The following is a 12,555-nucleotide window of genomic DNA, read 5'->3' on the forward strand; positions in this document are numbered from 1 at the left end:
CAGCTCAAAATTGAATGTTCAAATTATTTTCATCATAAGCAATATGAAGAACGGTGATCAATATTCAGCTGAAGAGGTCTTCCTGTGTGCATATCATTTTCTTAGTAGAGATTTAGCTATTTAGAAACTGAGATGTACAAGCTCAAAAATAAGACTGTGTCACATGTTCAAAGGCCCGTATTAGTGCATGCAAAATGGTAGTAGTCCATTAGGCTAACTAGTTTTCATAAATAATAATCCTGAATCGTAGAATATTCTGTGACTAACTGGCATGTGCAATTCAAAATATCTCAGATCATTAGCAAGCAGCATTATCTGCAAAAGCATCAAGAGACTCCAGAAATTTTCCTCAAAAAAGCATGAAATGAAATAATGAAAATTTACTTTTTCCTTATACAGAATAAATTTTGAAGAGAAATTGCCATCGCCACATTTCCAACATTTGATATACAGACTCATGGCATGAGGCAGATATTTACTGCCTCTAGAATTAACATGTGCTAACCTGACAGAATATTCAATTGGAACCTGTACTGTAAAGATTCCTTTTTTTTTTTTTTAACCAGGAGTATAAAGCTTTATTCTGTTTATTACGGAACAGTATACGCTGTTTGGAATATAGTAACATGTGTCTGTATGTTATTAAAAACAGTAAATTCCTATTTAAACAAGGGTTACAATCTGTGTACTAAACACTCATTAATGGTTATGAATCAAAATAAAGGGGGGGGCACTTGTAGCAGGTGTGCATATCTATGAATTTCAATACATTGTAAAACTGTCTGTAGCCAACAGCTTCATCATTTGGCCTTTCTGAGCTTGGAGACAGGCAATTTTTCATGATTTTACTATTTCTGGCCAAACAAAAATTTTTAATTAAATATACCCCATGATTCCAGATGTTTGTTTATTTGTTCCAATGAGGCTGTAAAAATGCCTGAATGATAAAATTGGAGGACTCCTGCAAAAACCAGGCTAGGCTGAAGTGCTAACCAAACATGGGGATCTCTCAGGAGACTGTATGTGCTCAGCACTGTGTGTGCTTTGAACATGTTTCTTCTGGAAGGACTGTAAGTAGCACAGCCTATGTCTGACCTTCTGCATTGTAAAAGGTTATCTATTATAAAGCCAAGTGGCAAATTTACCGGACAATTTATTTATTTATTTTTAATCTCCATTTGCACACTCATTGCATCTTTAGTTCTTTTGCATATCTAAAGATTTTAGACAGATTTATGGTTTTGGATCCCAAGTTTCCACTTAAGGAAGCCAATGCTTTCTGTGTTTTTCTGCCACCTTATATTCACGTTGCTTGGAGCTTGAGCATTCTCATGTTTTCTTATTGCCAGCGTGACAAAATGAGCTATGTTGTGAAACATCAGACACTTTCTAGTCTACCCAAAAATCTGAACTAAGTTTTTTTTCCTCATTAATCATACTCACTCTGATGTGACACTTGTATGGGTGACTGAGGCCCAGACTGCCAGGTTAGTTTTGGCAAATGTGGGGAAAGTTGCAATGAAAACAACAGAAGTTATGGGAATACTGAAGGAAAAAAAAAAAGGCTTCAAGGCTTCAACAGTCAGATTAGAAAACATGCACTGTGGAAAAAATGAAACTGTAATATCTGGGAAAAGAAAAAGGCTGATAATTTTGAAAGGCTGAGTTTTATATTCCTAATTCCCATTAAATATAGAACTGGAATTTTGCACACAACTCCTTAGATGTTGAACAAAATTTTAACCTAAACTTGATTAAACACTTAATTCCTTAAGTACCTAAGGTTAAGTTAATCTTAATGCCTTTAAAAGTCTTGCCCCCAAAACACCATTATTTCATTCCCACATAAAAGTAGCACTTCAGGAAGTGATCTTCCTAGAACTTCTTGTCCACTTGGTCTCAGCCCCCTGGGTTCACTTTCAAACCCCAGAACACAGAGAATACTCACAAATTAAAACTATACTGTCTTTTAAAAATAAATCTTAACTTTTCTAACCATCAGGAAAGGCTTTGAACAAAACTGAAAGTCACTTTATATACCATTCCCAACTCTTTCACACGCCTAGTTGCTCTCATCATGGAAAATAACGTGTTTTAATGCTGAATTTTTAATAATCTGAAGTACACTGATTCAACTCAAACATTCCTTTTGTACACAGACAAGAAATTGTTGACCCTCTAAGTGTCAAGAACATGAATTCAATGACCCAGAAAGTGTATTTCTTGAACCATATTAGTCAAGGTCACACTCAAATCCAACCACAATTTATTCCGCATTTGGGAAAGTCTTTGTGCTTTACATAGAAACACGCATGCACTGGCCCAGACTATCACTACTGAGCAAGTGAGGTAAATTGGTCCACAAAAGACCACTGTTATTGTGGTGGTTCTATTCCAGTAAACAAACAGATTAAGGCTCAGGAGAGGTACTACATGAGACACTCCTTAATCTGCTTTTTCATTACTGCCCAGCAATAAACCACTCCAAGTCTGAAAGTTGAATGGATTGTGTGTGCTGGACCTCTTGATTTCTTTGAAAGGCAACATCTGTGACTGTGTGTCAATTCACACAATGGGGGACAGATGTCTAATGCATTTGCAGACTCAGGGCAAATACCAATACATGTGGGCTACTGTTATCAGATGGAAGCACTTCAAGGCAATAAGCCTCTCTAAGGAAACGCGCCTTCTAGCATTTTTCCCCACCTACGTTGTTCCACTGATCCCTTCTACCTATTCTTCTCCATTCCCACAAAGCAACCACATCAGAGAAACTGGGTGGAAATAAACTCGAGTGCAGTTTGGAAGGGAAAAACACAGTTGGCAACATGAAATCAGCTTCACCACTGAAGAAACAGAGGACCATACCTTTCAAATCAGCTCCAAGTATATGGTTTGGCAGGTCTTTATGCACATACAAAGCCCATCTAGCAGTGGCTGCAGGATAAGCCCCTCTCAGTAGCATCAAAAACAATTAGTTCACAATAGAGAAGTCTATAAACATCTCCTGTTATCTTCTTACACCTCCAAACTGCAAGGACTCCAGCCTACCACTGACAGATTTTGTCTTTCAAATGTGTTTAACTAAAGGAAACTAAGACAGGAAAACCAAATCTTTTCTTATTCAAATTTCCTCTCGCATTGGCACTCATCTTTACCATCACTTTGCTTCCCATACTTCTCCAGTGTAACTTGTGCTTCCATTAATGAAAATTTTCCAAACTCAAAAACTAAGCAAGGCACTAGAACCCAATTTCTCATATCACGGAAGGCAAGCCGAATGACATTTCTTTCTTTTCATCATAACAGAATCCTTATTTTAGTCATCTCCTACAGTGCCAGAAGAAGAGGATTTCCACACACTCCCCTTGGGGCTGTCATGAGCACAGTACAACTCACTGATGGGACATATTTTCTGCCATCAATAGGAAATGTCACAGCTTTTGAGTGTTCTTGCTCCTGGAAGATATTTTTCTGTTCCATGTTACTGCAACACCCCACCACCACTTTTTTTTTTTTTTTTTTTAAAAAAAAGGTCAGTCATCTCACGGTCAGAAGATCCTGGCCTAAGAGGTGTGCAGCCTATCACTCACTCTGAAATAATGTAGCTTAGAAACTAGAAATATGGTTGCACCTCATGAAAACCAACAAAAAAAAAAAATTACCCACTATTCACAGGTCTCTGCCTCTGAATTTTCATATATTGCATCCGTTTGAAGTTCTCTTATTCATCCTGCTCTGAATTGCCAGATGAGTTTAAGCAAATATTCCTATATACATGTATATACACCTTTTGTTAAAATTTATTTTAGAATTTATCAGATTAGCTGAATGATAAAATACTACTCACAGTTATTTTATGATTATTATTCTCTTTTTGGACAGCACACAATGAGCTGTTTTATGCAGCTATACAGAAAAATCAATTGATAAGCCTAAAGTGCAGTTCACATTAAAGAAACTAACTAATTATGATAAGCTGCCACGTAAATTGCTTTGTGACTTTTCCAGCAATCAATTTCAAACTCTAAATAAGCCTCTGGCTTGAAAACACAATGAGTACCTAACAACTGTGTCAATAATAATAACAGAGAAGACTGCAATGATAATATAAACAGGATAATTATCTTTCTGGAAGTAAGTTTTTATGCTGATTTCTTTTTGTCTGTGATTTAAAGATAGCACGGCTTTTCAGACTGAACATATATTGAGTTCAAAGCCTTCAAAAATATGGGCTGTGTGTATTAACATTTATTATTAAGAAGTGTGTGCCAATTCTATAATTTTACTTCTAAATTTGAAGCATCATTTTAAAAATCAAGACCTAATCCTTGAAGGATCAATACATATTAGTTCCAGATGAACCACAGAATATTTATGTCTAAAATCTGTACATGCTGAGCAAATTGAGGTAGAACAGGAAAATCCCTGGAGGATCATTTGGGACTTTCACACCTCACATCAACTGGTTCTTTCACACATACTCCTCCTGGTTCTCCAAAAATTCCATCCTCTGTCTGCAACACCAGACTTGGAAAGTAGTAGGTCTCTCTGACAACTAGTGGATAGTAAATTCTAGGACATCTGGATCACCCAGTGCTCATTGTGCATTCCAAAGTATACTTCTGCCTTGACTTAGTACATATCTCAATTCCTACAAAGCTAGTAGTTGGATTTTACACCCTAAAAATCAGTCAGAATGCATTATGTACAGTCATACCAGTCATTACTAAAAATTCTATACCTACATACTCTGAGTACTATAGCACAGTATAATGTTTGTTTATTTTTCTGTGATCAAACAAAAGCAGGTGTATCGAATGCAGGTGTCTCTGTAACAGACTATATGCCAACATGCTTTTGCTTGCTTAAAAATGCTGACGTTTGGAAAGGTCTTAATTTCAAAACAATTTTTCAATACATCCGTCAGAGCAAAAGAGAAATTCAGAAGGAACCTCTTTTCTTTTCCAATCTCTCTGTCTCAAAAAAAAAAAAAGAAAAAAAAAAAGCCTTATAAGATTACCTTCAGAAGACTAATGGAAAACAAAAATACTCTGTCCCTGGACTTCTAGGCTTTGCTTTTGAATGTAGTTTACGACTTTCTTTCTCAAATTGGACTGCTTCAGAAAGTAAGAAGATGTGTCAGTATGGTGATTCAAACATACTTCTAGAATAAATAACAATTTTTCATTCAGGCACTGAATAATTCACATAATTCACACATAATTCACACATAATTCAAAATGAGGGGGAAAAAAAGAGAAAATAATTTCTGTGCATAACAGAATGCTTGGATAATTAACCGAATAGATACCAGAACAGGACAGTGGATTTGTTCAGGAAGTTCTTACAAGCCAGAATAGATTGGAACTATTAAAACTTGGCATAAACCCAATCTAAGGCTCTAAAAACTACATACATAAATACAAGCTTAGTTTTTAATGGAAACTGCTTCTTCTTCCTTCCACCAGTAACCTATGGGGAAGACTTACCTCTGGTTGTTCCCAGAAGCAAGATCTCAAGAAAGGGAGTCATTTATAAAATGTTACTGGAAACCAAATAGCTTTGGCAAACTAATAGGTTTTCAAGTAAATCAGATACTAGACAATGTTATAAAATACCTGTTTATACAAAGAGCATCCAGCACTTTTTTTTTTTATATGGGAAAAACAGATTTTCATTATATTTATGATTTAATAATTTTGCTTCTCAAGAGATAGAATGAAAAATTACTATTTTCCCCAGCAAATGGAAAGCACTGTTCTTTTTGGAAGGCAACTTGAGTCTGAATGCTTAAACATAACAAAGGAACTTCCTTACTAGAGATGACATTATGAAGAAGGAATATACAACCTAACTTAGGGTAAGGGGAGAAAGTAGCATTTTTCTGCACATCCAGCAAATTATCCTTAAAATTAGAATATTACAATTTTAAAATTTCTTTTTCCATCAATTATGACTACATTAAGTATTTTAAAGCTCTATTTTAAGATTTTATATTTACTCAGTTAATAAATTGATGATGATAAGGAACAGAAAGGTAACAGGTCAACATATACAAAACAGTGAAAATGACATAAGCAAAATTTTTAGAATATATTTTTACTAAAACACATTACATTTCTTTAATTTTGTGTACTGGGAGCATGGTCATTTCTATTCAAAAACAACAGTATATCTCTTTGATTTTTTTGTAGCTATTTTCTTAGATCTGGAGAAGCAGGAAGAGAAGTCAGGCCCATTTTATTTTGTTTCAGTAGCAAATTTGAAAACTACTACAATACAAATCATGGATTTTTTTTTTATTTTTTTTTAAAGCATGCTGTATGGCAGGGGGAGGTGTCTATGAACTGACTTATTTTTATCAGGGTAAGAGAATTGTACAAAATTCACACAACTAAATCACTGATGTCTAAAACAATATAAAAATAAATATACAATCAAATATAAGATACTAATTTAACAAAGACCCTTAGGAGTTTAAGATCATCGTTTTGAAATCTAAACAAAAATAAAGCTAGCTATAAAATTACTACTTTGGAAGGCTTGCTTAATGGGACAGTAATTAGATCTCATAAAGAATCAAATCATATTGCTGTCAGGTGCCCAAAACCTGCACCAAAGAAGGCCAATACATTTTCTACTAAGAAATAAATGGGACTGAAAAAATGTTCGACATAGAAAAGAGCTTCTGAGCAACAATGTAATTTATAGGAAAACGACTTTTCCATGACGGGAAGAAAATTTCTAAAGCTTAAAAATGTTTATTCAATATTTATCACTCTCATCATGTACTTAGACAGTCAAGCATCGTAGCATTTGATATAATATTAACAGTGATTATTCCCTTGTATTTATTCCACTCTAATACAGCACTGTCATATGCAGATTCTGTGGGTTCTGACACTGAGAGGGAGATTTTTAAAATTCCTACACGTTATTTGTACAAAATACTGAGTCAACCCCAAAAGACCAGATCCTGTCTGGAAACAAATATATGAACGTGAAAGGTTTAAGATACATACTGCAACACAAGCGGAATAACATGCTTTTGTTCCCCTTGCATATTTCTCCCTATATATAGCTATGAATTTCGCAAGTAAAACTCTACTATCCAAACACTGTTTGCTCTGCTCCCCCTCCCAATCCCAAAAATCTATTTACAGCTGTACCAAACCATTTGACAGACTTTCAGATTCTGGTAAACAAGTTTCTCCAGGGACAAATAAGAGCACTTGACAAACTTAGAGCATTCTTCTTTTCAGTTTGGGTCGAAAACTGCCAACATTTTACATATACAACAGCTGATTCAATCATTTTTTTTACAACACTGAAAACATTTAGTGAAAAAAAAAAAAGATAAACATGCTATTTTAGGTTATGAATAAGTATTTCATTCTTTTCTTGGAGATTTTTCTATTGACTCCAATTAATCTTTTATGGGCTTGTGAACTTGGACATATTTCTTTGTGTAAAATAGGTTGATTGAGTTAATAAGCCCTGCCAGCAGGTTGTTCCAAGCTTTATTTACAACACCTGGAATTTTGGAAAGATTTCTTAATGATTTCCTTGTGAATACATACATATATATACACATTACTTATTGAAGCATGTTAACAATGTCTCTTTTAGGGCCAATTTTACCTCCTTCCCCCCACCCCCACCCCCTTTTTTTTTTTTTTTGGATGACACTCTCTTCTCTATTCACTTAATACATAACTGTGCTTAATCATCAAGGAAATTTTCAGCATCTGTTTAGCATGCAAAGCAGAATATTTCTGGGAAGAGTAAAGACAGAAATAATATGGAAGTATGTGAATAGCTAAGGGTAAAAAGTTGATAATTTGGGAAATATCATTCTCCCCCTTCACAGCAAGGCAGGAGGCACTCTCAAACCCTAGTGAAGACAGTGATATTCAGTATTTGGTGATTTCCAGATCTGAAGAGGCACCCATGTAGACACGTGGGTAGCACCTGCTATAGCTCCAGAAGTCAATCCATACTGCAAAATAGACAACTTTTGATGCACAAACCTACTGGCATCTCTATGTCAAAGTCAGCCATGAAGCCACACCTCTAATTCACCATCATATAAATAAACATATCTGAGGATACCTGGCTTAAATACATATTTAATGTATTTTTATAGATCTTAGGCATTTACAACATTCTGTTATTCTACTTATTGTCATGCTAGACCCTGGCTATTTAATCCAACAGTAGCAATCCAACCTCAAAGCAAATATGCTTTCCTGGAAATCAAAACCACAACACATACCTTGGGTTTTTTGTTTGTTTTCTCCCCCCCCCCCCCCTTTTTTTTATTTTATCTGGGGGGATGAGGAAATGGGGGATAGAGAGGGTTGAAGTTATTTTGATCTGTTTGTTTTTATAATCTCTGAAGTCCAGGTGTATGCTCAAATCCAGGATTTTAGTTCAGTCCTTTCTCTTTACATGACCTCAGTGGCAGAACACAACACACTAGAGCACTTTCAGGACATCTGATTTTCAGTACAACATACCAGTTTATGCCAAGGACAGGATGTGGCCTGATATCCATCTGAGCCCTTGCAAAACAACAGTGATACAGACTGCAAGGAATGAAAGTCTAATCATTTGCTTTCCTCACTCTTCCCATCTAAATCATGGATCCTTGTCCAGTTGCGCTGCCTACCTGGTTCTTTCTTAAGGTTTCAAATAATAAGGCATTCTGCTAACACTACCTTGATCACCTGCACTGTCGTAGAACACACACTAAAACCAAGTCACCATCAATTCATAAACACAAGATTTACTTTGATTCTGGTATTCTATATAAAACGTGCCTCTACAGAAATGGTTTACATGATTACAGCTCGGAAAAGTTGAAATATTAAAATCCCCATGTAATCAAGTGCATAATGTGGAAAACACAAGAGTATTGGTGCTCTGGTTTCATACTGAAAAATGCTGCAAGCTTTACAAATTTTTCCTTTATATAACAAATGTGAAAGAGCTTGGAATTTGCCCTTCTTGACTGATCTAGTTTTTCACCTGCTCTCTGAACTTTTTGCTCCATAGGTATGCAGAAGGAATTCAAGAATTTGCTCAAGGTGATTGGTGAAAAAGGAAATTGGACACTGATCCACCTTTAACATTGAAAAACATAGAAGAATCAATTTTTACTGGGAGGAAAACATGTTAACGTTTCAAAATTATAGCCCTAAATTATTAAACTGCCAAAAAGCTCTCTCTTTACAAATATTAGAAAGTTTACAATTCTCTCAAAATTACCAATACTGCATGTAATCATCTACTTAGCAATATTTAAGTACTCTAATCTCTTTAGGTTTTTCTCTCACACACACACACAAAAATCACTGAATGTTTTCCACAGATTTATTTGCTTTCCCAGCAGACCTCCTTGAAATCCTATTTAATATGAGTTAAAATCTGTAGTCTTGACAGGTATGGTTTTCTCATCTAGTGCTTGAAAGGCACAATGTTAAATAAAGTGCTAATACAGCAATAACTAATACAGAGAAGGCCTTACAACAAAGTTTACCACCTTGCAGCAGTCCATACCAATAAAAGTTTAGTTCATACCTCTATGATTGGTGAGGTCCCTGGATCCCGAAGGCAGAGGCGTATAGTTCATTTCTGGAGAGAGGGAGACAGTTTCACTGGAGGCCTGTGTGATAAAACAAATATTATCAGTACTCTTGAGTGAAGGTCAGTGATTAAACAAAGAGGATGCATCTGCAATATGATGCGCTTACAGGTGCACAGAATCACCAGTCATGGAAGATTACTGATAACTGAAAGAAAGTTTAATTTGTTAAGGCTGCTTTCAATCTTTTTAAAAAGCTGTATTCACAAGGATTTACACAATGATATTAGGTATCATTACTAAAATAATATTCCCGTATAGCTCACAGCTTTAAAAAATTACCATCTTTATCAGGAAATATTTTGGCAATGTTAAAAATGTTCCTCTTGATGAAACAGAAAAACATTTACCTGAAGGAAGTTATGAATCTACAAACAAAAAAAGAAAATGGAAAACAGAAAGCTAGGATAAGGTACCATACTATTCAAAATGAAGCAAAAAACAGATTCTATAATTCCACTGCCCTGTAAGCTAAACAAAGGAATCTCTTAAAATGATAATACCTATAATGTACAAAAAGTGGACTTTTTTTTTTTTTAAAGAATATAGATTCTTTAATAATAAACATAAAAACCCACCTCAGTATTCTAAGGAATTTAAACAAGTCCCAAGAAGACTTACTCAGAATCCTTAAAAGCAAAATGCTAAAGGAAGAAGAGAGGAAACTCTTTTTTTTTTCCTCATAATAAAGAAATATTTCAAGATCCTATGATTCTGATTTTAAAAGATTAGATTCTGGAGCTATAGTTTTCTGTAAACTAATCTTCAGACAGTTGAAGAAGGTTTCATCTGAACGAAAGAGCAATATAATGACAAGCCATGTTTACCATCTTGCTTTTTAGTTATAGAACAGTAGTGTTACATTCTTAGAAGGAGATATGAAAATAAAGAATCTTAAAGAATCATCACAGTGTTTTAAAACATCTAATTTAAGTTAAATGGATTGATACCATGGTAGTGACATGCACTGAGTTTCAGGCACTGAGTTTGCTCTGGAATATTTAAAATCTACCCATCACAATGTACGTAACAAATATAAAGTTTTTTAATAGAAGATACAAAGGACAAAGGACAGTGGTCACTAAAAGTTACATGATTATTTCTAATTAAAAAGATAAGGCAAATAAAATGAAGAAGTACAAAAACTAAACTATTTCTTGAATCTCATAATAATTTACTAAGGGAATTTTAAGAAAATAATTATCTTCTGCGCAGGTTGTTTTCAAATTATATTTTGGCTTATAAACAACAAAATTCAACCAAAGCAATCCACCTAAATCGCTTATTATTTTGTAATTAATCATACCTTCAAATATATATATATATATATATATATATATATATATAAATTGAAATTAATTCAAAACCAGATTTAAAAAGGTGGGTTAAGAAGTAAACATAAAATAGGACTTGTGGAAGAAAAAGCTTATTACCAGGCTAAACCTGAGAACAACAAGCAGAAATCCATAATAACAAAAGTTACTAGTGGTAATGTTTTGTTAAAGTACCTATAAATCTTCTTTTTTATAGCCGTATAGATAGTAGCATATTAAGATGTACAAGGGTAAATGACCAAGTAGATTAATATACTAAGCTTTTGCTTTCAATTTTTATGTCAGACCATAGTTATAGTCCCATTTTTGTCCATAGTAAAACTCAGTGCATAACATGAAAACGCATCATGTATTAAGACAGACGTCATAATAGAGACAGGTTTGCCAAAACATGAAGAAAACTCTAGAAAATCCTGTCCGCTGTCTCACCAGTGACAATAAGCTGTCCTTTTCAGAGAGGTAATACTATAAACACAGCTCTTGCCTTCAGACAAAGAGAATAATCCTTTGATTTTAACCAACTGTAAACATGCAGCCCAATCTACTCTGGACAAGGGACTGGAGATCCTCCCTCTGATGACCATTATGAGCTGAGGGCATCTAACACCTCAGAGGATGAGATCAATGCCAGCAATATGACATATGAAAATAATCCCAGGAACAGGCATCTATCCACAGCTACCTGTTTTCTTTGGGCCTACAAATTCTGGGAAAGACAAGAAGAAAAATGTCACTAACTGTTTAACATAAGACTTCATCCCTGTAAATCACTCCAAATCCTGGAGGAATAAGTGGTCTCATACTGTACACTCTACATGTTATCTGCCTATTCAAGTGTACTTAGTTGGGACTCTGATAATAGTGAAGGTTTCTCTTTGGTACTTTTAATCTCAATTTAGACAGCTTGACAGCTTGATGATAGCTTTTCCTAAAATTTCTGGAAGAGACTTTGCCTTTTCAGCAATATACCACTGAGTGAGCAAAATTCAAGAGCTTCTAAAAAGGATATTGGAGCGAAGGGGCAATTTAGCTTTATTTCCAATTTTAGGAAAAGCAAGAACAGGAGGTCTTGTTTATTGGTGTTTTGCTGCTACTTTATGTACAGTATACAATTCCCTGTCAAATATAGAACAGTTTTCATTATCTTTGAGCTAAGCATTCAGTTAGAGCAGCTTTAATTCTATGGAGTATCATCCACGGTTAGGATTGTTTTGAAAAAAAAAACATTGTCTGGAGCTCTGAATCACATTTCTGAGTAAGCCTGTGCCCCAGCAAAAGGACAATTTGTTTTCCCTACTGCAGATTGATGTTTGGCCCCAAGTATTTTCCAAATAGATTTGTATAGATCGCATTATTCTTAATATTCACAAGAATATTTTGACAGTGATAGCAGTGACATGTGACAGTTATGTCTTTAAGTATTGGTGACATATGCATCAGGAGTTCTTGTCGCAGTTGAAACTACAAACATAAACAGCTTTGAGGAAACCTGGTTAAAGTAGGTGGTAACTTCAGTGTTACAGGTACACGTAACCAGACAGCTTAGTAAGGAAATTCTAACAGTATTATTAC

General features: G+C 34.8%; 1 protein-coding gene across 1 annotated transcript in view; it reads right to left on the minus strand.

The window, feature by feature from the left end:
* Positions 1–12,555, minus strand: part of LRMDA (leucine rich melanocyte differentiation associated) — a 667,294-nt gene that overhangs the window by 94,549 nt on the left and 560,190 nt on the right. The window contains exon 6 of the mRNA XM_035542562.2: positions 9,586–9,670. Coding sequence (XP_035398455.1) covers positions 9,586–9,670 — 85 coding nt within the window. The remainder of the gene's footprint in view (positions 1–9,585; positions 9,671–12,555) is intronic.

This window comes from Cygnus atratus, chromosome 7, assembly GCF_013377495.2.
Source record: "Cygnus atratus isolate AKBS03 ecotype Queensland, Australia chromosome 7, CAtr_DNAZoo_HiC_assembly, whole genome shotgun sequence".
Taxonomy (NCBI): Eukaryota; Metazoa; Chordata; class Aves; order Anseriformes; family Anatidae; genus Cygnus; species Cygnus atratus.